We start from the raw sequence: 27,546 nt of genomic DNA, 5'->3' as shown, positions 1-27,546 counted from the left end.
AGGTTACTTAAATAAATAAATTTAACATAAATAAACTAAAAAAAAGAATAACTAGGGGCGCCTGGGTGGCTCAGTGGGTTAAAGCCTCTGCCTTCGGCTCAGGTCATGATCCCAGGGTCCTGGGATCGAGCCCCGCATCGGGCTCTCTGCTCACTGGAGAGCCTGCTGTCTCCTCTCTCTCTGCCTGCCTCTCTGCCTACTTGTGATCTCTCTCTGTCAAATAAATAAATAAATAAATAAGAATAACTAATAGTACTTATGAGTTAAGACTGTTCTAAGTACTTTAACATATATTAACTCTCAAAAAAAACCCTCTGGAGGTTCTGCACCTTTTGAAACGAGGCTTTGCAGGTTCTGCCCAGGCTTCTTGGAACACTGGAAGCTCTGAGCAGTCATGTAAGAAGTTTCACTACCTTGAGACTGCCATGCTGGAGGGGTCTCATGTTGACACTCTGGCTCACAGCTCCAGCTGATCCCAGCATTCCAATCATTCCCATCAAGGCGTCAGACATGGGAGTGAAGCCCTCCAAACCAACCCATCTGCCTGCTGAATATTAAGTGAGCCTAGCCAATGCCATCGGGTTAGAAGAATCACGCAGCTGAGCCCTATCCAAATTTCTGTCCCATAAAATTGTGAGCTATAAGAAAATTTAACAAAATGCAGAATATTTAACAAAACGCAAACAATGAGCTCAGTTCTCTCATTCTTGTTTTATAGATGAGGAAACTGAGGCACAGAGAGATTACTTTGTGCCAGGCACTATACAAGGCATTAAAGATCCAATTATCAACAAAACAGATAAAGGCTTCTTCCTTGGCAAAGCTCACAGACTTCCTCGGAAGTCAGAAAATAAACGAATCTTTACAGTTTCATGAAAGTCGTAACAGGGTGAAGTAAAACTTGCATGGAGCTCCTAGTTAGGGCCCCAGCCTAATTCTAAGTGCTTAAGAGAGACTTTCTTGTGCAAATGACCTTTCAGCTGAGATCAGAATGATAAGTAAGAGTTAGCTGGTGAAGATTGGTGGGATTGGAGAGGAAGTGTCTCAGGCAGAGGGAGAAAAATATATATGCAAAGGACTGGAGACCTCAGTGCATTTTAGGAATCTGAGGAATAAGTGTGTGGTGAAAATATGGAGTTTGTGGTAGAGAGCATGAAAAGGCTAGGCTCAAGGGAGAAAGTCTCTGTAAACCATACTGTAAATTTTGGACTTGACTCTGAGGACAATGAGAAGACTTTGAAAGGTTTTTTGTTTTTTTTTGTTTTTTAAGATTTTATGTATTTTTTTGACAGAGAGAGAGAGATCACAAGTAGGTGGGGGGGGGGGGGGAGCAGGCTCCCTCCTGAGCAGAGAGCGCGATGCCATGCGGTGCTGAATCCTAGGACCCGGAGATCAGGACCTGAGCTGAAGGCAGAGGCTTAACCCACTGAGCCATCCAGGCACCACAAGCCTTCGAAAGGTTAAGTCAGGGACATGGCAAGGAGTTTTTGTGCTTTAGGAAGTTCGCTCTGAGTGCTGTGCCAGAGTGGACTGGAGATGAGGAGAACCATATGCAAGGAGACTAGTTAGGAGGCTATATCATGCAGACTAAGGATGATGATAGCTATAGAGATGAAAGGAAGTAGGTAGTTTGAAAAGATGTAGTAATCGGTTAAATAGGAGTGGTGAGAAAACAAAAGAAATTAAGTTTGGCCACCAGGCTTCTGGCATGCACAATTGGTACTGTATGTGTTTGAACAGATGATAGTATTTTCCCTATCGTAATGGATACCACACTGTATTTTGTTATGAGAGGGCAAGGGCCATATTTGTCCTCTTAATCAACAATGCCTAGCACATGTTTCCTGCCTGGCACATATGGTAGCAAGCATCCAATAAATATTTATTGAACTCAAATTTAACCAAATAGTGGTACTGGAGGAGAAACAGGTTTGTAGGGAAAGCTGACAAGTTCAGTTTAGAACATACTACATTTGTGCTACTTTGGGCACTGTGAAATATCCAAGTGCTTTTCAGTGGACAGTGGATTAAACTGGAGCTCCAGAGAAAGATCTGGACTGGAGATAGTGTACTCAGCAGCACATGGATGTCATTTAAGCTGGGTAGAAAATAAGACTATATATATAGGGTGTATAGAGTTCTAAGGGCACAAAATCTATGACAGACCTCTGGGATTTAAGGAACAAGCGAAGTCCTTCCTTATGCAACAGAGAAGGGACTGGTAAGAAGGTAAGGACACCTTCTTTGTGTTTGTAGAAGGAGAGAATAGTCAGTTGTGTTGGCTGCTGCTGAGATGTCAAACAATATAAGGCCGGCAAAGCATCCCTGAAAAGTCAGGGATGACCCTAGGGAAGAGGAGCCTCGCAGAGGTGAGGGAGTGAGGGGAGAAGAAATGGAGACCCCCATATGTAGGCAACACTTTCAGGAAGTTTGACTGTAAAGAGGAATAGAGAAGGATAGGGTGGTAACCCAGGAGTATAGAAAAGGGGGGTTTGGCTAAAAATGGCTGAGACGTGAATATGTTTAAAAGCTCAGGGGAAGGAGGCCATGAAGAGGGAGAGGATAAAGTGCAAGAGTTGGCAGAGAAGGCAGAAGAGGAGGAGATGTGAGGACTTAGCAAACACCAGCTGAATGAATGATGAACGAATGGGATGAAGTTGGGGACTACTGTGGAGGTGGGAAGGAATATTTGAGGGGTAGGGTTCTCCACATGATAAATAAAAGTGGAGCCTTCTAAGAAGGACTCGGATCACGTCAGAGGAGGAGAGCTGGCTCTCGGATGTCGCCAAGGGGGAGGGGCAGTCCCCCTTGGCGACCTCTCCAAAGCCAGACCCAGAGCCTCACATTGTGCAGTGGGGAAACTGAAAGAAGGGCAAACAAGAGTGGTTAGGTAAGGAGGAAGCATCAGGGTATGTTTTAAAGCCTTGGCAATGGACAGTGGATGTCAGTTCCCACCTTCCACCAAGGAAAAGCCAACATCAGTCCCCCATCCACCTCTATGTGCGGTCACGGCACACTGTAATATTTGTCCAGAGTCCTTGATTCAATTGTAGTTAATACATGTATTATGTCATTAGTTAAGATCTATCCTTAAGCTCCACAACGGCAAGGGCTGTGTCTAACTCCTTCCCCTCTCTTATCTCCAGGACCTAACACTGTTCCTTTCATGCAGGAGGCGCTCAGCCAATCCGTGTTGAGAGAATGAATGAAGGGACCCACACAACAAAGTAGGATTCTGCCTCAGAGGCTCTGTACAGAGTATTGTTTCAAGGCCTCTAGGCTCCCAAAACATACCCTGGATTGAGAGGATGGTGGTATTTTCACCTCTTCCTCTAACTTGGAACCCCTTTGTGTTTCTCCCAGCCACTTTCTCTTTTCTCTCTACTTTGGTCTTACAGTTCTCTAGCTCTGGTTTCTCTGTCTCGGTGTCTCTCAGAGTCTGCACAGGAAGCACGCAGCTTTGGGTCTGAGGCTATTGGGAACGGAAACACTGGTGCCTGTGTACATTTAATAAAGGTCACAAACTTTTTTTTATCTTTGTCATTAATTCCTGTCTCTTTGCCTGTGTTTTGTCTCAGGCCTGATTCTCTCTCCTCATCTTCCTCTGTTCAGCTCAAAAATCCTACCACTACCCAGGACCTGCTCCTCCTGCCTGTAGATTTTGTGACGGGCCCCAGAAGTTTCTTGGAGGACAATCACCGAGCTAGCCTCTCTCCCCTGATTTCCTGCCCTGCTCGCCTCTTAGCTCTGCTGACCACATCCTCTCTCACCTTACTTATATACTTCCTTACCAGTCACATCACTGGGGAGTTCTTAGTCCCCTAAACCTGTAGATGACCCCCACCCAGGCTCTCTGCTTTACCCTCTGCTCTCATTCTGAGGTTCCTGTCCTTACGTTTCTCCCTATCTCCCTACGCTGCTCTTAGAACAATGTCTCTCTGCTTGGAAGCAGCCAGTCACATCCTTTGCTGGATCTCCAACACCTCTTTTTCCCACAGGTGACAGTACTGACTACAATGCTGTCAGGCCGGTGGTGGTCGAGTACCTGGGGGAGCCTTGGGCTGGGGCCCCAAAACCCTTCTCGGGGATCCCAGCTCTGTGCCCTCTATGCCTTCACTTACACTGGGGCAGATGGCCGGCAAGTGTCCCTGGCTGAAGGGGACAGGTTTCTACTGCTTCGAAAGACCAACTCAGACTGGTGGCTGGCAAGGCGCCTGGGAGCACCCCCCACTTCTCGACCCATCTTTGTCCCAGCTGCCTACATGACAGAGGAATCTATCCCAACCCAGAGCCCAACCACCATCACCCCCAGCCAATCCCTCTGGACACCTGGTGAGTACTCCCTTCCCCTTCCCACCTCCCTGGCTTCTAGGAATTATTGGAAGGCTCTCTCTCCCTCAAGGCGTCTGCTGACCCCCTTCTCTTATTTCCCTCTGATCAGCCTACTCTTCATACCCGTCATAGTGTCCCCATTGCCTCTCCTTCCACTCTTACACTTTCTAGGTCTCATGAACTTTTGCACAGCCTCCCCTGCTCTTGCCTTCCTTGTGAATCCCCAGGATGAGGGATCCAGCCAAGATCACCCCTCTGATCGCCTGCCCCCACTCTTCCCATTTCTGTTTCCAGGGCCAAAGGTGTTTCATGGCTCCGTGGAGGAGCTGCGCCTGTCTCAGGAACCCCCAGGCAGGACCCAGACCACCTCTAAGCAGCCTCCTCCTCTTCCCCCCAAAATGTGTAGAAGCGTCAGTGTTACCAATTTGAGGCCTACCCTCCTGAAGCCCTTCCAGGAAGGAGCAAGTGGCAGATCCCTCTCTCAGGAAGACTTACTGCCAGAGGCCAGTGCCAACACGGTGAGTCACAGCCCTTCTGAGAGGAGCAAAGAGTAAACAGTTATTTACTGCTGGGCCCTGTTCTAGACACAATGGTAAACAGGGCAGGCAGAATCTCTGCCCTCAAGGGATTCCCATGGGGGTGACAAACACAGGAACTAGTAACTGTTGGTACTGGTAAGTGCTACAGACAAGCATGAATGTAGAGAGTGATGGAGGTAATCTGGGAAGGCATCTCCCAGAAAATGGTATGTAGCTGATCCGAATGAGGAGGAGGAAGAAGTAAGTAGCCTGAATCCAACTAAGAAATGAGAAGGAATTCTAGCTGAGGGATAGCAAGTAGAAAAGAGCCTGAGGATACACAGAACCTGGCAGATGACAGAGGTTCTGAGAGAAAGCCACAGAGCTATGTTTTTCTCTCTTCCTCCTGACTCCAGGCCCAGGGCAGGGCTTTTCCTGGGTCCCATCTTGCTAGCTCAGGTCACCGGCAAGTCCCACTTAGAGATGTAACTCCCTTGCTCTTGAAGACTCAGCTCCTCCCCTCTCTCTTACTTGCTGGTGGGTTAAAATGGCCCCTCCTCTCTCATACTCCCCCAGTAGGGGTCTCTGCCCCCCCTCCCTCTCTTCCCTTTCACTCTGGAGAATGTGAGGGTAGGGCACTCCCCTCAAACCCCCCCCACCACCACCACACACACAAAAAGCCGGTTCCCCTTTCCTGAGGCCCTGGGGTAGGGGCGGGGTGGGGGAGGAGGGAAGTTGGCAACAGGAAGTGAGGAGGAGAAAAGCAATGACTGAAGGAGAGAGAAAAAAAAAGCACCCAGCTGGGGACTGGGGTTTCTTCCCCAGTACCTGGGTCACCCCGGCCAGGAGCTGGGGGTGAGAAAACAGTGGGGGAGAGAGGAGGAGGTGGTTAGGTGAAGAGAAAATTGGGGGGGCACCGACAGAATTAACTACCTTTTTCTTCCCCCTGTCCTGGCAGGCAAGACCCCAGCCCCTCATGTCAGAGCACCCTGTGTACTGCAACCTAGTGGACCTTCGCCGCTGCCCCCGGTCTCCTCCCACAAGCCCTGTGTGCCCCCCACTACAGAGGCTGGACTCCTGGGAGCAGCACTTGGACCCTAACTCCGGACGCTGCTTCTACATAAATTCGCTGACCGGCTGCAAGTCTTGGAAGCCTCCACGCCGCACTCGTGTGCGGGAGATGGTGAGACTTTCCCTCCTGCCTGTTCCTGTGTCCCCTCCACCTCCTCCTTTCCCCTACTGAACCCCAAAGCAACCTGTTTTCTCTCGGGGCTGCCATCAGAAAATTGCCCAGAAGGGTGTTGAGAGCAGTTTGAGGTGGCAGCTGGCTGTAGCTTTGCTCCTCACCCCGCTCCCCAGAACACTGGCTCCATGGAGGGGACGCAGACCCTGAATAGGGACAATGGTGTCCCGCAACCTCAGGCAAAGGGCTCAGAATCCGACAAGGCAACCCCGGAACTGCTTGGCCCCCAGGTGAGATTCCCTCCTCCTCCTAATCACATGCAGGAAAAGCCATCTTTTTACTACTTTATTTTATGCAAGACGTTCATCTGTTACCCATCCCACCCCCTGCCTCTCACCCACATCCGCACCCTGTCCCCCCTATAGGGGGACTTCTAAGTTGACGTTACCTCCACCTGTTTCTCCAATCCCCTCCCCCAGGGTTCACCCTACCTCTGCCCCCACACCTTCCAGCTCCACCCCTCAGACCAGCCTTCAGCCTTGCAGCCCTCTCGACCTCTGCCCCAGGTCCTGGACGACCCCCACGTAAGTCACTCACTTCCTTGTGCAGGCCAAGATCCTCACTGCCCCACCCCCCAATTCCTGCTCCTTCAGAAACATCTTCCTCTTTCTGAGTGTTCTCTGGGTATCCTCTCTTACGCAGCCTACCCCCACCCCAACTGTAAAGGACCTCATTCCTGGGTCATTCTCCCTTGGGAAAGCCGCGTTGGCTGTGGGGGGCTCTGGGTGGCTTATAAATAATACCCCTCGCTCCACTCCCCAGGAGGTGGAAAAGTCGGGCCTGCTCAACGTGACCAAGATCGCCCAGGGGGGGCGGAAGCTCAGGTGACCAGACCCGGGAATACCACGGGGGGCCTGGGCGGCTGGATTCTGTAGAGCCGAGTGCGGGGAGAGCGCCTGCCCCAGGCGATTCCAACTGACTTTTGCACTACTACCACTGCCCCCTCCGCCCTGCAGGAAGAACTGGAGCTCGTCTTGGGTGGTATTAGCGGGTAACAGCTTGGTGTTCTACCGGGAGCCGCCGCCCGCCGCGCCCTCCTCTATCTGGGTGAGTGTGAGGGAGGGGAGGAGGGGGCGTGCCGGAGGGGTTCGGGCCCGACTCCTACGGCCTCAGGCCAACTGTGGGGCGAAGGTGGAGCAGGGGGAGTAGGGGAAGAAGCACAGCCTCCTGTGTCCTCGCGGTCCCCCCGGGTGGGAGGGAGGCAACGAAGGAAACAGCGCCGTGGCCTCAGTTTCTCCCGATTGCCAGGGACCAGCGGGTAGCCGACCCGAAAGCAGCGTGGACCTGCGCGGAGCAGCCCTGGCCCACGGCCGCCACCTGTCCAGCCGCCGCAACGTCCTGCACGTGAGTGCCTCCCGCGCGTACCCCAAGCTACACCCGACCCGAAGGTGCGCCCGGTTTCCCCGCACCGGTCTCCCGCTCCGCCTCCCAGCTTTTTGTGCTTCTCCCCGCTGACTCAAGCAAGCCCTGTCTCCGCTGGTCCCTCAGATCCGCACGGTCCCTGGCCACGAGTTCCTGCTGCAATCAGACCAGGAGACCGAGTGGCGAGCCTGGCACCGCGCGCTGCGGGCGGTCATCGAACGCCTGGTGAGATGGGTGGGAGACGGTGGGGCAGAGCCCGGAGAAAGGCTCGGCCCGGGCGGGATAGAGGGAGTGGGGAAGGAACAATAGGATTCTGGGGTGGTAGGGGGCAAGGTGGTCGCAGTGTAGACCACCCTGTGGTGGGGCTGGGACGTGGGAAACCAGCAGCCGGCTAGGATCTCCTTGCGTCGAGCTGGGGGTGCAGATTTCTCTTCTTCTCTCTTCCAATCTCCGACTCGGCCCACCTCGCCCTTCCCGGTCTAGGATCGAGAGAACCCCCTGGAACTGCGTCAGTCAGGTTCGGGACCCGCAGAGCTGGAGGAGCTGAGCGGTGGGGAGGACGACGAAGAGGAGTCGGAACCCGTGTCCAAGCCTCTGCTGCGGATCGGCGGCCGCAGGAGCTCCAGTGAGGGGCGGGGGCTCGGGTGGGCGGGGCCAGGGGGCGTGTCTCCCTGCTCCTTCCCCACCGCGACTCTCGCCCTCATTCCACCTGCTCCTATAGGTCGGTGTCCTGAAGGAACAGAGCAGAACCGCGTTCGGAACAAACTCAAGCGGCTTATCGCAAAGAGACCACCCTTGCAAAGCCTGCAGGAGCGTGGGCTGCTCCGAGGTGAGGTGGGCTGGGCCAGCGGGCCCCCTTCTCCTTCGTACCTGCTGTAGTATTTTTGCAAGCACCTTTATGTTCCTGATCTGGGCATTAGCCCACTTCGTGGATGAGAAAACTTCAGTGAGACTCACAGTAGAACTTCCCGGAACTAGATTAGCGGTCTTCTGCTCCTCTACTGCATAGTCTGGGGGAGAAAGGGTGTACCTCCTGGCGGGGGCCTAGAAAAGGTGGTCAGGAGGGCCAGGCCAACTTTGGGGTGAAAACCTGCGCTGAGAAGACCTTTCATGGGTGAGGCTGCCACTGGCTTTCCCCCTTACTCTGTGCCTCTCCAGACCAGGTATTCGGCTGCCAGTTGGAATCACTGTGCCAGAGGGAAGGAGACACCGTGCCCAGCTTTGTGCGGCTCTGCATTGCTGCTGTGGATAAGAGAGGTCACTTTTCCAGAGACCCCACAATCTCCCCTCCCAACAGGCCAAGGCAGAGAATTCCCCACCTCCCCCACCCTAGTCTTCCTTCTGCCTTATTCCCCTCCACCCCTGCATCTCTCACCAGTCCTCCCCTTACACAGTTTGGAGCAGGAATCCTTATTAGCTCCCTGCCTCGTCTCCTAGGTCTAGATGTGGATGGCATTTACCGGGTGAGTGGGAACCTGGCGGTGGTCCAGAAGCTTCGCTTCCTGGTGGACAGAGGTGAGAAAGCTTGTGGGCATCTGGTGGGACTTCGAATTTCATGCCTCAGAGCCACACACCGAGGTCTGGCTAGAGCTGCATGTCTTAGCTCTTGATCCCTTCTCATCCATGTTGCAGAGCGGGCTGTCACCTCCGATGGGAGGTACGTGTTCCCAGAACAGCCAGGACAAGGTACTTACGTGGAAGGCCCCTCAGACCCTTAAACCATCTGACATCCTCCCTGCTCCTTCTGGATTCCTCTATGTCCTGCTCCTGGGTGGGTTGTCCCCATCCCCACCTCTGCCGCCTTGCCCCATGGTGGGTCTCCTAGGTGTTTCTGTGGTCTGCCTTAACTGGATCTTCTCCCAAACTCCTGACCTCTCAGTCTCTGGATCTTTCTGGCCCTTCATAAGCCCTGAGCCCCTCTGTACCTCCTTCTCTTCCCAGAAGGCCGATTAGATTTGGACAGTGCTGAGTGGGATGATATTCATGTGGTCACTGGTGCTCTGAAGCTTTTTCTCAGGGAGCTACCCCAGCCTCTGGTGCCCCCATTGCTGCTGCCCCATTTTCGTGCTGCCCTTGGTAAGGGATGAGAACTTTGGGCAATACCCTTGGTATGGGGGTGGGGCATGAAGGGTAAAGAATAGAGTTTCCCTTACACCCTTTTATCCCATTCTGAGCACGGAGATGGGAAACAACTTACAACCCAGTTATTCTTTTGAGTGTGAATGTTCAGAAGGCCGACTAAAGAAGAATTTTAGAGCAGCCGTTGGGGGGTTCCAGGGTTGTGACTTTGAGCCTCATGCTGGGTGTAGAGATTACTTAAAAATAAAATCTTTTTTTTTTTTGAAAGATTTTATTTATTTATTTGACACAGAGAGAGAGACAGTGAGAGAGGGAACACAAGCAGGGGGAGTGGGAGAGGGAGAAGCAGACTTCCCGCTTAGCAGGGAGCCGGATGCGGGGCTTGACCCCAAGACCCTGGGATCATGACCTGAGCTAAAGGCAGATGCTTAATGGCTGAGCCACCCAAGCATCCCTTAAAAATAAAACCTTAAAATAATAATAATAAAGCTGCAGTTGGGCTCCATGGGAAAGCAAGCTCTGGCACATTAGTGGTGTCTTCCATGGCCGTGGAAAAGAGTAGCAAGTTTACCCACCCTGCCCTAACACCTTCCCTAGCCTCACCCGCGTGCCCTTCCCTTCCCTTTTTCTCTCTAGCACTCTCCGAATCAGAGCAGCGTGTCTCTCAAATACGAGAATTAATAGGCTCAATGCCCAAGCCCAACCGTGACACTCTGCAGTGCCTCCTGGAACATTTATGCAGGTCAGGGAGACTGGACGTCTCTGCATGCGGAGGGAGGGTGGAGTGGGGCATGTGCCGGGGACTGTGTTCAGGTGCAGGGAAGATAGGGGACACCTACGTTTCTCTCCTGTTTAGTGGGCAGAGGGAGGAAACAGGTTACCTCTGGGCAGGACATCAAGTGGGGAAAATGGAGATCAAGAGATGCCCAGGGATGCTGTGAGAGAAATGAGGGCCCTCTCACCGCTCCCTTCCCCAGGCCTCTTTGTCTCCTGTTGGGACTGTGCTTGTGGCTTATTTGGCTGAACTGGACCTGGGCAGTGACTTCTGAGAGAGGAAAGCCGTTTGAATGAGAGCCGCCCAACCTGGGAGCCAAGGGGACTCTAGGGGCAGTCTCTGAGGCTGGGAAGAGGCAGGCATCTCCTGGGTTGTCTCTCCCAAGTTGTATCCTGAAGGTTTCTCTGCTGGTCCCATCTTCATGCCCCTTGCAGCTCTCTGCTTGGTTCCCTACAGGCACCACCCCAACCTTTTCCTGCTCATCCCTTCGAAGGGTGAGATTTATTTGAAGTGGGGAAGCTGCTGCCTTATAGCCCCTCCTCTTGGTCTTTGCCTACAGGGTGATAGCACACTCCGATAAGAACCGCATGACCCCGCACAACCTGGGAATTGTGTTTGGGCCAACCCTGTTTCGGCCAGAGCAGGAGACATCTGACCCAGCCGCCCATGCCCTCTACCCTGGGCAGCTAGTGCAACTCATGCTCACTGACTTCCCCAGCCTCTTCCCATGACTGGGGAGAGGAAGAAGACAAAAACGTGTTTCCACTGATCTCTGATGGCTACCCTTTGGTGGGGGTGGGAATAGTGGATGTTCTGTTTTGAGGACATCCCATTAAATCCTGTGTCTCCCAGATGACTGTCTCTGTGAGTATGACCTGAGGGGTTGGGATGGGGTGGGGGAACCTCCCAAAAAAGGGAAGTGGGTGGGTTAACCTCTACTTCTCTTCTTGTTCACTGTCACCACCCAACCACCCCCAAGACAGTAAAGTGTAAAGCAGGGTGCTTTCTGAAGCCGTTCCTTTATTATCCAGAAACAGTGTCATTATCAAATTCCTCCCCAGAACATATACAGAAGGTATACAGCCCCAACCCATATCTCCCATCCCTGGGGCATCCCACGGGACTCTGGCTCCTCCTCCCAGCTTCTCTGAGGGGATGGAAACCCCTTAGGAAATGGATCTGTGGTTGCTGGGATTCCTCACTCTTCAGGCGCTAGAGTTGAGGAATTGTGTCTCCCCAGGCAGGGATCCCAGTAAGATACTCATGTTGCCCACGGCCATGTTGGGGGGCCCAGAGGGAGGTGGGGTGTGTTCAGAGCTGTCCCCCTGATCATGGGAAGGGGGAGGACTCAGACCCTGGGCCTCATCCAGAATAGCCACAAAGTCCAACTGAGTGTTGTCAAGGTCAAGAGAGTCCAGAGGGTTACACACCTGCCCTTCAGGAGGAGCATACAAGGCAGGACCCCCTCCCAGCCTGCCTACCTCAGGATGACCACAACTGGGGTTGGTGCTCCCTGCCTTGAGGGTCCCATAGCAAGTGGGCAGTGGGGGCAGAAGTCGGGGTGGTGCTGTTGCCCTATGGGGGGCCTTGCTTGCCCCCACTGCAAAATTTTCATGGCAGGGTGGAGGGGCGAGATAGGAGCCCGACTTGTGATTGAGCAAGGTAGGTGCAAAGCCAGGTCCATATGTGGCCATTGGGCCCTTGGCAGGGCTGGGGCTAACCTGGGAAGCCCCTAGAAACTTGGGACTCTGGTAGAGAGTTTCCTGGACTGGGGGATCTCCCCTGCCCCCACCCTCCCAGAGCAGTTCCTGTTGAGACTGAACATAATTACACACCAGCTGAGCCTTGAGTTGTCCTGTGGAGTGAGTGGGGGAATCAAAGTCCAGGCCAGACCTGGGCTCTGAAGGAAGATAATCAGGGGGTGGCTGGGTATAGGCACCTGACTGGGGATATTGGGGAGGGGGAGGCTGCGGATAGTGGGAGAACAGAGGCTGTGGGCGAGGAGGCCCGTCACTGGGGTGAGCACTGAGGCAGGGCGCCAGTCCTGTGGAGTCAGAACCCACTGGACACCCTTGTTCGGGCTTGACCTGCACTTGTCCATAATGTTCAAGATGAGGACACTGACTGTAGACTCCAGCTGGAGCCTTGGGGCCTGGGTACAGCCCAGAGTGGGAAGGGAACTCACCCCATGGTTCAGGGGGGTGCTCAGGATAGGAGACCTGCTGGGGGCAGGGGTTCAGCCCATAGTTGGTAGGTGGACCAGGCCCAAGAGGCAGGGAGCCTGGACCCCTAGCTCCATACGCTTCAGCTGCTGCCTCCTCAGGTCCCCCATATCCCAAAGTATCAGTAGGTGGGAAGTCCATATAGGGGTTTAGACCATTGCCCATCATGGAAGTCCCACCTTCTGGCTCCTCCTGCAGCCCTCTGGTATCCATGGTGACATTCTCAGTGATGCTGGGGGGCTGTGGTGAGTAGACAGCGGTTGGGAGTTGGGGATCGAAGTTCCGTCCTCCCCCTGCCACAGTGGGGGGCGTGTGGACACAACCCAAACTCTTGAACCGCTGGACTCGGGCTGGGGCAGGGCGGTCAACAGCCCGGGCCGGGTCACTGGCCCTCCGGGTGACCCCTGCGTTGGCATTGTATCCTGGGTACTCAGCTCGGCTTCTCCAGGGAGGTGCAGGAAGGCTCCCCATCCGGTCCAGGCTGGGTGCTGCCATTGGGGGGGTACCGCCTCCCCTGGCTGAAGCATACCTTGCCCGGAGCAGGTAGTGCTGGGTTGGCGTGAGGCCGGGCAGAGAGGATGCCCCATTCTCGGGCGGGGATCCAGGTGGGTAAGGGGAGGCCAGGGAGGAGCGGCGGCTGACTGTATAGGCTGAGCTGACGCTGCTGGAGCTGCTGCTGCGGCGGTCAAGAGAAACCGGGGGGCCCAGGCGGCGGGACACAGGGGTGCCTACAGGTGACAAGGAGAAAAAGCAGGGTGGTCAGGGAACCCTCTGAATCTCATCCTGCCTTCCCCATGGGACGCCCCTGTCCTGGAATCCCAGGGATAGCCTCCTTAACTCTGACCACTCAGTTCTGTCTCCTCCCATGCCCTTTCTACGTCTGTGTCAACAGGGGTTCAGAACTGCTCCCTGTGAACAGTTGTACCCATTGCACACTGCACAGCCCTAAGAAGCAGAATTCATGTTATACTTTGTATAGCACAGTTACCAGATAGATGGAGGGCAAGTGCCTGAGGAAGGGGGGGTCTTTCTCTAATTGTACAAAGGTGCAGTAGGCAACCCTTAGGAGGGAAGTCCTCCTTCCAACTTCAGAGAAGATCCAGATCTCAGCCCAACAACTACCCCCACACCCAGGTCTCACCAGTATGGGTCAGGCTGGGCAGTTTGAGGCCCCGGGGCCCTATTGGCCGAAGTTGATGTAGCTGGTCCAGTCTGAGGTTCTCAAGGCGGCGAAGAGTGGACAGACCAGTGCCAGCAATGCAAGGCCCCTCATCCAAGCTGGACAGGTCCTCAGTGCTGCCCCCTGCATTTCCAGTCATTTCCACACCACTATCTGTGTTGGCTGCACTGCCGGCTGGGGAGTGGTCGCTGCTGCAAGACGACTGGGCCCCAGGGCTGGGCTGTTGCTTCTGGTAGTGAAGGGTGGGGGATTGGAAAATGAGGGCTGAGGGCAGCCTCTCCCCACTGCCCCACAGTTCCCTGAACTGGTGAGTGGCTCAAGCCTGTGTCGCAGTGACTGCTGGGACCAAGGGGAAGCTTACAGGTGTAGGGAGGGCTGAGCAGGTGCAGGTCAGGGGCAAACTGGAGCGATGTTGAAGAGAAGGGCCTAGGCTGGAGCACAGACTGCCTGGGCTCAAATTCGCACCCAGTCCTGTGACCTTGGACCGTTTGTCTATATGCCTGAGTTTCATCATCTGAAAATGTGGAGAGTAAGTTCCTTTTTCACGAACTTGTTGTGAGAAATTATAATCATGCAGTATAATCACACTACGTGTGAATTGTACATGTAAACTATACATAAATTAGGATAATATACTAAGCCCCATATAAGAGTTTGTTGAACCAGTTCAGTCATTAATTATACTAGAATCTCTCCATTTGGGGTAACCCAAGGAGCACCACTGGGATAAGAGACTGGAGGACTGGCCACAGAGGAGGACCCGGAAGAGTATGGAAGGGACTAGAAGGCGGGGCAGGCGGGGTACGGAGGCAGGGGTTGCCTGGGTCAGCTCACCACAGCGCCCTCCGGCACGGTCAGTCTGCTCTCCTCCCTGACGGGGCCTCCGTCCCGCTCCCTCTTGGGCTCCACTGTGGACAGGGATGGTGCCCTGGGCAGGGGGCCGTCTCCTCGGTGGCGCTTGGTCACATGGGCATCAGGACCGTGCACCGTCTTGACGTGTTTCCGGAGCGAGCTGGGATCTGTGTAGCGTTTGGTGCAGCCCGGGAGCTTACACACATATGGCTTCTGTTGGGTGGACAGTGAAGACACCAGGTAAAGGAGTCAGAGTAGGAGAGTGCAGAAGAAACGGGAAGAAGACGTGGCATCTGTTGGGGATGAGGGGACAGGGAGGAACACACAGCACCCAGGGAACTAAGGAGAGAGTGGGGCCCTTGGAGTAAAAAATGAGAGGATCAAGGGAAAGATTAGGAAAACTGACAGCCCAGGTCTGTGAGACCTCATAAAGTCAGGGGTTAAGGGACCGCGGGTCCCCTCCAGGTCGAATGGGTCTATTTAGGTTGGTCCTTTGGCTGGTTCAAGGTAGGGAGTGTGGTGTTTACATGGAGGTTCGTGGTTTCAGAAAGACCTTATCTGGGTGAGTTTGGTTGGGGACAGGGACTCACCTCTGTGGAGTGGGTGCTGGGTTAAGGGATTTCTTATGGGGGAATCTCCCCAGTAGCTGGCTTCTCAAGTGGGGAGGGTCTCTTAGGTGGGGGATTCACCTCATTGGAGTGGGTCCGATTCTGGTGCTTGGCTCGGTCACTGGCATTGCTGAAGGCTTTACTGCAGCCCTCGTGCTCACACATGTATGGCTTCTCACCCGTGTGTGACCGCAGGTGCGTCTTCAGATTTTCGAGGCGTGAGTATGACTTCCGGCACCCCTCAAACTAGGGGATGTTGGGGTCAAAAGACAGCTCTCAGACAGAAGGACAGGGAGATTAGAAGAACTGTAACTCTCAAAAGGGACCTACATCAGAGACTGTAACTCAAGATGGGAGAGCAAGTCCCAAAATTCAGGGACAAGGGCAGGCAAGAGCTGGGCAAACCGAAAGCCAGAGGGGGTGTGGCGGCAAGCATCTCCCCATCAAGCCAGAGCAGATCTCCCTGCATGGGGAATCTTAGACTGGCTCAGGATGGGGTCAGTCTGGGAGTGTCTTATGTCCTTGACACCAAGCTTCTCCATTAGGTCAAGTAGCAGACGCAGTGTCTAGGGCCCAGAGTACTTTTGGGTGCCCACAGACCCTGGGATTGTGACCTGAGCCTGAGCCGAAGGCAGACGCTTAACCGACTGAGCCACCCAGGCATCCCAGAAATATCTTAATTTCTTTTAAAAACAAGGGAAAAATAGCTTTTAGGGCCAAGAAAATGTCCTAATATACCACATCAATATGTTCGTCTTTATACTAACCCAGTCATAAGATAGTTTTAAAATATTTGTTTATGGTGGCAAAAGTGCCTAGGATCCGTGAACGTCATGAGCTCTGCCTTGACTGTGGGGAGCCCCAGTTTAGGGAGGGACCCTGGGCTTGGGAAGCGGGCGCCTCACCGTACACTTGTGTGGCTTCTCGCCCGTGTGTCTGCGCATGTGGACCACCAGCATATACTGGGCTTTGAAGGGCCTCAGCTCCCTGGAGCAGCCCCCCCAATGGCACACGAACTCCTTCCGCTCCCCATGGATGTGCTCACTGTTGATGTGCTGAAGGAGGAGACACAGAGGCTCTCTGAGGTTCCCTTCTGCCCCCAAGTCCCAAACCAGACCTTCCTGGACCTCTCTGCCACCCGCCCCCCCAGATTCCTCCAAGTCTCCACCTCATGGGGGAAGAGGCGGCAGAAAGACCGTCACAGCCCGCCCCTCTGTTCTCCCATGTTTCTAAAACAGGGATAGCTCCCGAGTTTCTACCAACCCAACTGGCCCCTCAGCCTCTGACTTCGGTATTCTGGGACCTCCTGCTCTTAGCCTCACTCTGCAGTGTCCCACCAGAATGTCCTACAAGATCCAGCCAGCATTCCTGTTACCCCCTGGGGCTCACGTGCACCAGCTGCTCCTGGGAGTCAAATTCTTGGCTGCAGCCATCCCAGCGGCAGTCAGTCTCATACACAGATTCAGGCTCCGGCTTCTCCTCTCTCTCTAGGTCCTCCCGCCCATCCAACATCCCCAGCAGGGGATCCTACGGACAGAAGAGGCAGTCCTAGGGTCACTGGGGTGATAGCTTTTGTTTAGTTCAGGTTTCAGAGTTAAAGTCACCCCCTCCCCTTACCTGTGTGCCTGTGGAGTTGGGGCTGGATATGTCGCCCTCCAAGGGCTCCTCTGGGCACTTGCTAACCAGCAGGTCCAGCTCAGACTTCAGCTTCCCCAAGGGAAGAGGTGAGGGTGATGAAGGTAGAAGTGGGCAGAAGGGAAGAGAGAGCCCAGCCAGGTCTTCCTGCCCCGAGTGCCCCCACCCAAGCAGCTGGAACCCCTGGATTTGGAAGAGACCTCCTCCTCAGACTGCACTGGGATGGGCAAAAGGCAGGATCTCATTTGGAAGAGCCTGATTCAAACCCCAAAAAGTGAACCCCACCAACCATACCCCTTTATGTTTCTGCTGCTGAAAACTTTTAGATCCCCTGTCCTTTCCTCACCTTTCGCCCTAAAATCCACCACCCGCCCGCCCGCCCTGAGCTGAGGGAAATTGGGCGGCAGTAGGAGGACTCTCACCTGGCAAGTTGGGAGGGGTCCCCGGGACTGAGGATGTGGCATCATCCCACCTTGAGTGGGGTCATGGGGACCACAGGGCTGGCCCCCGAAGGAAGGTGAGGTCCCTTTTTGGTGATTCATCTGGGGTGGGAATCCCAGAGATGGGCTGAGGAGGAGGAGGAGGAGAGGCAGTTACTTAGGACTATCATCTCAAAGAATTCCAGGAGTCCTTGGGCTATTTTGGAGTGTTTCTGGAAGATGGTATGGGACGGTTGAGGCAGGCCCAGGAAAGCACCAAAGGGGGTTTCAACACCTTTGAAATGATAAGGATTCAGATAGGGTCAGGTGCTTTGGAGGGCTTGAGGCTTTTAATGGGGTTTGGTCAGGTCTTTAGCCCAAGGCTTTCTGCACCTCATAGTGCCGATGGAGAGGTGCCCATAGGAGCCCCCGGGAGATGCACAGCGTGAGTTGATGAAGGCCACAAGGGAGCTGGGTGAGGTGCGGATGACTGTCTGCAGGTCCAGGCTGGCGTCTGACAGAGGTGAGATGGAGAGGGCCCGCTTCTTGGTCAACTTGACTGCACTTCGGGGAGGAGGGAAGAGTGGGGCTGGGGCAGGAAACAGGGGAGACAGCTATGGTAAATGGGGCCTGTCTCCATACACCCAACCCATAGGTCCTGATTCTCAACAAAAAAATGACATTTGACTCTGCTTTGCCCTACTGACCCCATCTGTGACCTCCTGACCGTGCTCTGACCCCTTGCTCCAGTCTCCAAACATTTCCTCTTCCAAGTTAGATCCCCTGCCTCCCCCCGCACACCCCCAACACAACTTTCTCTTTTAGAGCAAGCTCCAGAAGGGCAGGAAGGGAAGAAATGTTGCCTGAGGCCTCACCCTCAGTGCAGCTGTTGGTCTCTCTGGCTGGCCCGTAACTGTGGGGACCAGACATGAGGTTGGCCTGGTGGCAGAAGGGCAGACCAGGCAGTCCTAGAGAAGAGAGATAGCCAGAATGGGGAATGGGAATGAGGGACACATAAGGCCAAATCTTGAACCACCAGGAGAGGCCTGATCCCATATTCCAACCCTATAAGACATAGAGCCTCAAATCTTCTTGTGGATTAGACACTGGCCTGGGGTAGGAGATAGAAGAGGGATTCCCTGGGGCTGGTTGAGACAGCTGCCAGTCCTCAAGGCCTGGCGATTGGTATTTGCACTGACCTTCTGTCCCCATGTTGGGGGCCTGACTGGGGAGGGGCCGGAGACAGCAGGGCTCGCCATAGCTACTGACCGGAGGTGGGGTCATTGAGTTGAACATGGTGTCTCAGAGGAGAGTGTGGGGACTCTGCAGGAGGGAAATAAGATGAGATAACTAATCCAGGTATAGAACCTCGAAGACATCCGCCACGGGAAATCAATGTGAAGTGAGCATCATTCAGCCAGGGTGAGGGAAAGGAGAGTCCCAAAGAGGCAGAGGCTGTTTGGAGGGTCTTTGTGGGAACTGAGTGGGTTCTTTGCCTGGGTGGTCTAAGCGCCTCTGTGTGTGTGTGTGTGTGTGTGTTTAGGGGGGGAGTGTAATGGACTAATTGAGCCAGGATGAGCCTCAAGTGATTTTATACCATGGCCCTCTATTTCTTCTGGCTTTGACCATGGGCCAGCTTTGAGGGGTAGGGTGGGGGAACTCATGATGAGCCCCTTTGCCTTCATTTGTTGCTGCCCTGCGACAGGCCCTCTACAATCTCTCCAGTATCCAGCAGAGGGAGCTCTCGCCACAGCCCAGAAGGAGAGGCTGGTGGGGCCAGGAGCTAGCACAGATGATCTTTTTCTAAGGCAGAAAACTGTGTTTGGTATGGGATAAGGTTTCTGAGGGGAGCCTCCAGGGTCTGTTGAGTACAAAGAGTGGAAACTGGTGTTATCCTGGGGTAATTTGAATCTGGGCGCCCACCTCACTTGGACTGTTTTGGGGGAGCAGGAAAGGACTGTAAGAGAAGGCTCTGAGAGAATGAAAAAACAAAGTCATCATCCATCAGAGAAGAGTTGTGAGGGAGAGGGTTCTGCCGCCCGCTTTTCTCCTCAAACTCCAGTTTTTGTTCCACCCCGGGTTTTCTGGTCTCCCGGGACTGAGGGTGGGGTGGGGCGGGGTAGGGTGGAGAACGACCGGGAGCGGGCCGGCCGGCGCGGTGGGTGATCCCGGGATGCTGGGATTTAGGGTGAGGGCGGGGTAAGATGGGGAAAGGAACCCGGACCCCATGACCCAGCCCAAGCCCCGCAGCCTGGATTGTACCCTTCCTAACTCCTCCTTTCCCAGCGGAGAGCTGGATCCCGCATCCAAGACCTCCCAACTCGACCTTGGCACTTTGTGTGTGGGGGGGGGCACAGCTGGCTGGCAGCTGGATGGGGGGGACACTTCTCCCTCCTTCTTCCTCTATGACTCACCCAGGGGAAAGAGGCAGGGGCTCGCAAACGACCCCCCAAACACTAAAGAGACACCCAAACGTGCCTACTCAGTCATCTTCCTGTGCCACTGCCCAGCCGCAGGAGAGCCGCGATGTAAATGGGGCGACATCCCTCCTCGCCCACGCGTGCCACAGCCCACCCACGTCTCCCCGTCACACTAGTGACAGGAAAATTTCGCCAACTTTTCCAGCTTCAGTTAAGTTTTTCTGGGGTGTGGATGAGAGCGCAAGATGGGGCAGGGAGCTCTAGGGTTGCCCTGCTGGAGCCCTGAATCATCTTCTGTGTCTCCCTATTTTCCAGAGTCCCCCTCGCACCCCCGCTCCCCAACTCCCAGGAGTAGGCCCCGCCCCCTTCTCCCGGTCCCGCCTTCTCCGCCCCCGTGCCTCCTCGGCCCACCCAAGTCGCCGCCGCAGGCTCTGGCTGCAGACGGCTCCGCTTCCCCCGCCCGCCCCGGGAGCCCAGTCGAGCGAGCCGCGGAGGAGGGAGGGGTGGGTAGTTGAGAGGCGGGACACATTCTTCCCTCCTCCCCTCAGTGCATCCAGAAAGCTGGCAGTGGCGCCCGGGGGGCGGGGGGCACTGTTGAAGCGTAGGGGTGCCCATGGCGGGGTGGAAAAGAAAGAAGAATCCAGAAAGTATAGGGACAGAAAGTGGCTGGGTAAATAAAATAAGGTGTGTATGGCCAGAGAGAGGGGTCAGGACACCTTAGGTTCCTGATTATCACAGCTGGCTTCCCAAGGGTTAACCCCTCCAGACCCCCGGGAACCCCTCAGTGACGTCAAGGGCGGGGTCTGTACCGCCCGGTTGGGGATTCCGGAGAGATAATTGGGGGGGGTGTCTCCGGACCCCGCCTCCATAGGGAAAACCACCCTAATTCCGGCCCTTACAACTCCCCCGGGAAATTGCCCCGCCTTCTCCTTCCACTGGACAGTAAAGACCTATCCTATGAAGACCCCAGTTCTCCAGCCCCGAAAACCTTGAGTCCCCAGTCACTCTGGGATCCCCTTTCCCTAATCCTGTCCCCGAAGCTAGCTGCCCAGGGCGGATTGTTTCGGGGTCACCGGGCCTGAAAGAGGCTTCAGAGCGGGGAGCAAGGGCAGGCAGGGTGGTCTGAGCCAGAGGAGGGGCCTCGGCCCCCCGCTCCCGTTGGGGAGGGGGTTCCAACGGGGATACATAGGCAGGCAGTGGCCAGTGGTCCTGCCCAGTCCCAGTAGGGGTCTCCCTGCGGCTGGCCCAGCTGTCCTGGTGGTCCTGAGGTCAGAGGGTCAAGACAAGGTCTCCTCTGCTCCTCCTAAGCACCCTGACCACAGTCCTTGGGGACTCAGGAGTCCAGATTCCTTGAGGAGTCTTTCTAGGGCCTAAAGGAGACGCTGGCCCCTCCAGCCCCCTTCCTTATCCAGAAGACACTCCTTTCCCCAGAACACATGCACCGGCAAGCTCATCTGTCACAAGACAGGTCAGGGGTTCAAGACTGCCCGTCCCCCACCGGTTTGTCGCCTCACACACCCATCTCCACCCCACCTAGGGCTCTCTCCTTAGCTGTTCCCTCCTTGCAGAAACACTGACGTCTTCCTGCCGGCGCTCAGGACACACCTGGAGCTCCCTCTCTACCACGCAGACCTCCAGCTAGCAGTCCCTCCAGCCTCTTCATCCCAAACTCATGAAAGTGAGATGTTTCTAATAGATGGAAGAGGCGGAGACAGACAAAGAGATCCACGGTTGCCTGAGACAGAAACACAGAGACTGTCAGAAGAAAAAAAAGATACAGAGAAAGGGAAATACAAATGAAAAAATCTTCAAACTTTCTGTATCTCACGCAGGCTCCCCCACCCCCTTTTTGCGTCTGTGCCCCAGGTCTCCCTCTTGGCTGGGCAGAGTCCCTCGCAGGCAGGGCATCCCCTCGGGCCCCCTCCCCCACTGCTCCCAGGTGGTCCCCCGCCGGCCCCCCTTCTCACCTCCTTCTGGGCGCAGGGCTCGGGATGCGCGGTCCAGGGCTAGAGTCTGGGCTGGGGGGTGTGCGGTGGGGAGGGGGGGCGGACAGGGCCACGGCAGCGCAGCCTCAGTGCCACCCCCACCCCCCCACTAACCTGGCCGCCAGCCCTCCCGCCGGCCCAGCCCGCCGGGCCGCGAGCCGGGACCACCCGCGAGAAGCGCAAACTTTTTTTTCCCTTTTGCAAAAACTTTTTCTCGCTCAAGCAGCTGGCGCGCCGCCGCTCTTCCCGCTCGCCTCTCACCTCCCTTCTACTTCCCTCCCTCTTGCCGTTCTGGAGGATGAGGCGGGGTAGCTAAAAGCAAGAGAGGGGGTGCCGGGCTTATTGCACCCCCAGGACCCCCAGGATCCTCCCCCTCCCTTGAGGGACCCTATACTGCTTCCCCCCCCCCCGACACGCTGCTGGTGGTGGGCAATAAATCCCGGCATGGATCCTTGGATCGGCTGCCCACGAAGAGGGCCCCCCCCACCCTACCCCCAACCCCCAAGCTAGGAAAAAAACTAAAAAAATATATTGGGAGGTGGGGGGCGACGAAGAAGTTCATCCGAGAAAGATATTATTGGAGGTAGCGTCGTCGACTTTGGTTGGGGCTCTCTGAGCATTCCGCCATCCTGTAGTATATCCAGCTGGCCTCACTCTTTCAGTGGAACATGAAGGGGTTAGGACAGATTTGGGGTTTGGTGCAAAGAGGACTGGAATAGAGTTGGCGTAGAAGTGAAGGGTCTATAGAGCATACAAGAGAGGAGCCGTGGCTGAGGCTCTGGGTGCACAGTATGCGGTTCACAAGGTTACTAAGGAACCTTGGGACGCGACCGAAAAGAAGCACTGTTCCGCAGAGAACCCCCGCTCTCCTTCATCTCGAAGTTCTGGAGACTGCGGGCACCTCCGCACCTCGGTACCGCCCGCCGTCTGCAATTCCAGGCTGTGTGCTCCCTCTGCTGGCCGTTCTGGCACATGACACGCTCGGAGTCTCCCAGAGAAGACCCTGGGAGCTGAAGTAGGAGGCTTTACAGGTCACCCCACCAAAGCCCACTTAGGAGCCCAGGGAGGGGGTTGCATGAGCCCAAAGAAACAGAAAGGCACACTAGAAGAGGCTGCTAGTACAGAACGGTAATGTCTGAGAGGGGAATGCCTTGCCCCTTCAGATTTGTGGATGCAGGGGAAGGGGCAGCTATTTCAGTTCATTTGATCTTTCTTTATGAGAAAGGGGAGAAAACATGGTGAGGAAAAGGAGTCCCCTCCTTTTCTGTCACCCTCAGACAGGCCTCTCCCATCCTAGCTCTGCTTCCAAGAACCACCTCCTTGGGCATGGAGAGTTAGTAGGTTAACTGTTCAGACTGAGGGTCAAGGGGAAAAGGTGAAACTAGGAAGAGGTCTGAGGCCCTACCAATATAGATAGTAATTGTAGAGGAACAGTAAGGAGTCCTAGTTGACCCTCTCTCCCCCATATGACTTTGGCCTGGACACCAATCATACCCAGAAGGTCAGGCAAGACCAGTGGTCCTGTCCCAGCCATTTGCCCTTTTTTTTTTTTTTTCCCAGAGAAGCTCTTTTAAAGCAGGCTGCTTTTTCCTCCTCACCCAGGTCTCCAGATTAGTGATTCTGTGAGCACACCAGCAGGAGGGAGGGTCAGAGGAGGAGGAAGAAGCCAACTCCCCACCAAGCAGGGAGCCCAGTGCAGTGTCCAGCTCCCAGGTTCCCAAGATCATGACCTGAGCCAAAGGCAGACACCTAACTGACTGAGCCACCCAGGTGCCTTTTTTTGTTTTTGTTTTTTGTTTTTTTAATAGGATCCCTGCCCAAAGTGGGCTTGAACTCAGAACTCTGAGATTAAGAGTCAGGCTCTACCTGCTGGGCCACCCAGTCACCCTGCCTTTACACTCTTAAAATTTACTGAATTTTTTTTATGTGGTTCATGTCAATTTACTATTTTAGAAATTAAAACTGAAAACAGTTTGTAACACAATACACAAGCACATATCCCATTAACAATGATGTCAAAAACATGATGTAATCACATGCCACATAGCTTCTGGAAAACTCCACTGTATACTTTTGAGATAATGAAAATAAAAAAGGCAAATACCATCCTAGTATTATGAAAATAGTTTTGACCTTGTGAACACTCCTGAAAGGGGTCTCAGGGACCTCCCGGGGTCCTCAGACCTCACCTTGAGAACTATCCCTCCGGACTATCACCCTAGCACTACTTTATGACTCATACTTGTTGATTTTCTCCCTCATTTTTATTAGGAATATATAAACATTTGTCTCCCCAGTGGTCCTGTCCCCTACACTGGGAAAAACCAGGGAACTTCTTAGGCTCAGTACCCCTCTCACCCAGCTCCCATTTCTTGGGCTCTCCTAACCTACTTCTTCTTAGCCCCTTGCCCATTCCTTCTTGACCCTCCCTGGAAGCTCTTCCATAGTTCCTAGCCTGGACCAGCCTGCTTCCCCTGTCCCAAGCCTACTTCCCTCACTTGAGGACTTTCTTTTCTTGTGAGAGACTAAGTAATTTTTCTCTGCCTTCTCTTTCCCTCCACACCTCCCTCACCTCTGCCACCTTCTCAGAGGGCTTAGGGTAGGAAATCATGCTTTCTGGGGAGACTCCTTTAGAGAACACACTTGCCCCATCTCCCTACACATCAGCTAGCCTGGAATAGGCAAGAGTCTGGATGAACAAGTGCCCATTTGGGTCCCCTAGGGGTCACCCCGGTCATCTGGCCACCCAGCCTGTTAGGTGGGGGTGTGGATCAGGAATCTAATGTCTCCCGCCACGGACGCCCTCTGCCTGGGAACCCTCAACCGATCTCTTTACTACAAATCCCCAGGTCCTCTCGCTAGCTGCAGCCACAGGCCTCTACCACCATATCTGGCACATCTGTCTTGACCACATTGCCATCCTGGTCCAGGTAGAGGAGAGACAGAGGCCTTCGGGCAGTAGGGACACAGCAGGAAGTACCCGAGGGCCAAGGGTTGTTGGCCTTGAGGAGGCTGAAGACAGCTGAATGGAAGGAGGCAGCAATGCCAGGGCTGCCAGCCAGGTGTGGGGGGCACTGTCCACTGCAGTAATTCAGCTGGTACCCCTCAGGCTGCAGGATCCAGTCCTGCCATCCTAGTTCCTGGAAGTCTACATAGTGGTCTCGCCGGCAGCATAAGGGGGTCTTAGGCTCACAGGTGGGGGTCCTCCTCCTGGCCCGGCCTGCTCCAGGCTCATTGGGCCGGATCTTAAGCTCCAGGAAGGGCCGCTGGTCTCCCGCCGTGTCCAGGAGCCGCAGAGGCTGCTGGGCAGAGGTAGCGTTGCCTTCTAGACGTCTGCAGTTCAGCTGGACCTTCAGGACGGTGGACTCCTCAGCCCTCAAGCCACTAGGGGGCAGAGTGAGGGCGTGCCAGCCCGGGGCCGTCATCTGGTGCTCAGCCAGGAGTTTGCGGGACCCTGGGTGCCTGCTCCTTGGGCTCCATCGGAAGATCCTCAAGGAAAGTGTGCCAGGAAGGGTGGGGAGCACGTGCAGCCAAAGGCGAGCGTGGTACAGGTGGTGGGACTGAGCTGTGGACAGGTGGAAGGTGAGCACGGAGCTGCAGGCTGAAGTGGAGGAATCTGCCGGGGAGATGGAGAAGGGATGGAGGAATGTGAGCAGGGACGAGCTCTCCTCTGAGACTCCTGCCAGCCCCGCCCGCTGCTCTCCCGAGCCCCTTTAGAAGACACAGGGACTGCCCTGTGTACTCCGTCCTCCGTCCTCCGTAACCAGTCAACTCCTCCTCCTCCCACACCCTGCCTTTTCTGTTGGTCTCCCCTTCCGCCTCCCTCTCCTTGTCTGTCCTCTGCCTGCCCCTCCCTCACCCACCTGTGATGGTAGCAAAGCTGATGACCTCCTCCCCTTTTGCAGGAGCCACACTTCCTGGCTGCAGTCTCCGGAGGGCTCTGGCCAGCGCTGCCTGGGGTGGAGGGTGAGTTATTCTGGGACGACTGGTCATGTGCAGCCCCTCCAAGATCTGCTGCTTGGCTAGCTCCAGTACCAGAGCGCGTTCTGCCTGGGGCACCGGCGTGGGACCTCCACAGGAGGGACATACAGACATTGCCCCCTGTGCCCACACCAGTGCCCACAGCAGCACCAGGTGGGGCTGGACATCAGGGAACCCCATGCTCCTGGTGAATAGCCCTGGGTTGGGTTGGGAGCCTCGGATGGCAGGTGCTCCTTCTGCGTGGAAGCCAATGAGGGCACAGGGGCAGCAGCGGCTGTGCCACACCTAGCCTCGGCCAAGGGTAGAGCCACCTGCCTTCTATTGCCTGGGACTCAGGAAGGCAGTATGTGGATGGTCCTATGGGTGGCAGTGTTTAGCGCAGTCTGCCAGTTTGACCCTCACAGCTCATGGCTGGTTACTGACTGGGGCCTCTTTAGAGCCACAACCCGGGGCTCCCTCACTTAGTGGTCAGCCAGCAGACCTACCCTCTGAGCCCCGGGATTGGCTGGCTGTACTGCCCATCAGGGCCCTGCAGGGGGGGAGGTCCCCCTCCACCCCCAGGAGCTCGGGTTTCACCATCTGGCCTGGTCACTGAGTTTGAGGTACGGGTAAGGGGGTGGGGGTGCAGTGTGGACACACATGATGCAAGAAAGAGAATGATTTCACATGCTCAGTCCCCAAGGTCTGGGGCTCGGGGGAGGGACTCGTAGAGGCAAGGTGGGGAGGGCAATTTTCCCCCCATACCTCTAGTCCTTCTAGCTTACCCAGACACCTCTGCTGCAGCAGTTCTTAGAGGCAGCTGTGAGTTCCACTGGTTATTTCTCCAGGGTCTCTGGGCCGGAAGAACTCTGGTCTCTCTCTTCCTAGCAATGGGGTTGGGACGGGGGGAGAGGAACGGAGTCCTCCTGCCCAGGCCAAGGTGGCAGTGCCATGGGGCACAGAAGTCACCTCCTGACCCTGCTTATGCTGGCTGCCCAGAGTCCAGTTGGACTGGAGCACAGCGTGGAGGAGGGCTGGAGCGTGGTGGGGGTAGGGGGGTCATGTTCCTACGATGTCGGGGGAAACCCAGAGAGGTAGGGGAGGCAGTGATGCAATCTTACAGCAGGACACAGTGTATCAAGGCTGGCAGAAGGGCGTGGGACTTGGGAGCACCCATACCTACATGCTGGGTCTCTTTAAGGGGACTGTGAGAGTTACATAAATTCAGAGCATCCTAGGAGTGGTGCGAGGCCTCCATGAAAGGGGGCAGGACATGAGAGGTTTAAGGACTTTGAAGAGCAGAGCAAGATAAGTGGGGTGACATTAGCTCCAATCCCAGCCCTTCCTCACTGACAAAATGGGAAGGCCATGGCCCCTCCACCTTGAACTTATGAGGGTAGACTTAATGCTGGCCTTTCTCCTTATGCCCGAAGTTTCTTCAAGAAGCTAGAAGACTGTGATTTGGACACATGCCTCGACTCCATCTTATTAAGCTCCCACCTGTGTAGCCAGCGGGGGGCGGGGAGGCTGCCAAGAGACTCCCAGATCTGGCACCAGGGGGAGAAAGGTGGCGCTTTGGGGGCTGGGGCTCAGTACCGGCGGTGTCCAGCATGTGGCAGTGTAGCGCCACTGGACGGCCGCTGGCTTAGCGCTGACCAGCTTCCCAGGGAATGGGCTGCTCTGAGGAGTGGGGAGCTGCGCAGGGCTTTCCAACCTCTCCCTCTGGGAACCCTGCCTCTCCCACAGAAAACAGAGAAGCCAGTCCCCGTGCTCTCCCCTCTCGCCACTACCAAAGAGCAGAGCTGTCGTCAGGCTCCAAATCACTGCTACCTTTGGTTATAGACCTCGTCCCATTGACACGTGGCGATGGAACTTGATGACAGGTGCCAGGCACGTCCTAGAAACCCAGGGCACTGTGTGTTGGGGGGTGGGGGACGCTGGGGTAGAGAAAGGACA

The 27,546-nt window shown here is 55.2% G+C and overlaps 3 protein-coding genes across 5 annotated transcripts; 1 reads left to right on the top strand and 2 right to left on the bottom strand.

The window, feature by feature from the left end:
* The first annotated feature begins 3,777 nt into the window (after nucleotides 1-3,777).
* Nucleotides 3,778-11,318, top strand: ARHGAP9 (Rho GTPase activating protein 9). Of its 3 annotated transcripts, XM_080811491.1 has the most exons (17): nucleotides 3,778-4,332; nucleotides 4,627-4,850; nucleotides 5,809-6,033; nucleotides 6,210-6,323; nucleotides 6,513-6,617; nucleotides 6,856-6,917; nucleotides 7,050-7,140; nucleotides 7,342-7,437; nucleotides 7,582-7,680; nucleotides 7,939-8,080; nucleotides 8,177-8,284; nucleotides 8,614-8,712; nucleotides 8,893-8,970; nucleotides 9,088-9,141; nucleotides 9,397-9,531; nucleotides 10,171-10,276; nucleotides 10,869-11,317. In XM_080811491.1, the coding sequence occupies exons 1-17, from the start codon at nucleotides 4,017-4,019 to the stop codon at nucleotides 11,038-11,040; spliced, it is 2,226 nt and encodes a 741-aa protein (XP_080667617.1). In that variant the 5' UTR covers nucleotides 3,778-4,016; the 3' UTR covers nucleotides 11,041-11,317. The 3 variants fall into 3 exon arrangements, with proteins under 3 accessions (XP_080667617.1, XP_080667618.1, XP_080667619.1); XM_080811492.1 differs by lacking the exons at nucleotides 3,778-4,332; nucleotides 4,627-4,850 and adding an exon at nucleotides 5,601-5,705 and having other exon boundaries at nucleotides 10,869-11,318; XM_080811493.1 differs by lacking the exons at nucleotides 3,778-4,332; nucleotides 4,627-4,850 and adding an exon at nucleotides 5,601-5,705 and having other exon boundaries at nucleotides 6,546-6,617.
* On the bottom strand, nucleotides 11,310-18,521 carry GLI1 (GLI family zinc finger 1; the record flags this gene model as incomplete). The annotated part of the gene is made up of 11 exons (XM_080811474.1): nucleotides 11,310-13,259; nucleotides 13,673-13,940; nucleotides 14,546-14,776; nucleotides 15,253-15,417; nucleotides 16,077-16,226; nucleotides 16,561-16,698; nucleotides 16,789-16,878; nucleotides 17,229-17,373; nucleotides 17,619-17,814; nucleotides 18,101-18,193; nucleotides 18,425-18,521. The coding sequence occupies 11 exons, from the start codon at nucleotides 18,519-18,521 to the stop codon at nucleotides 11,515-11,517; spliced, it is 3,318 nt and encodes a 1,105-aa protein (XP_080667600.1). The 3' UTR covers nucleotides 11,310-11,514.
* Nucleotides 18,522-23,295: 4,774 nt separating this feature from the next.
* Nucleotides 23,296-26,361, bottom strand: INHBE (inhibin subunit beta E). The gene is made up of 2 exons (XM_080811516.1): nucleotides 25,494-26,361; nucleotides 23,296-25,246 (listed from the first exon to the last, which is right to left on the bottom strand). The coding sequence occupies exons 1-2, from the start codon at nucleotides 25,789-25,791 to the stop codon at nucleotides 24,489-24,491; spliced, it is 1,056 nt and encodes a 351-aa protein (XP_080667642.1). The 5' UTR covers nucleotides 25,792-26,361; the 3' UTR covers nucleotides 23,296-24,488.
* Nucleotides 26,362-27,546: the final 1,185 nt, after the last annotated feature.

This window comes from Martes martes (genome assembly GCF_963455335.1).
Source record: "Martes martes genome assembly, chromosome: 8".
NCBI classification, from domain to species: domain Eukaryota; kingdom Metazoa; phylum Chordata; class Mammalia; order Carnivora; family Mustelidae; genus Martes; species Martes martes.
The sequence above is the reverse complement of the archived record's forward strand: the minus strand, read 5'-3'. Positions and strand labels throughout refer to the sequence as shown.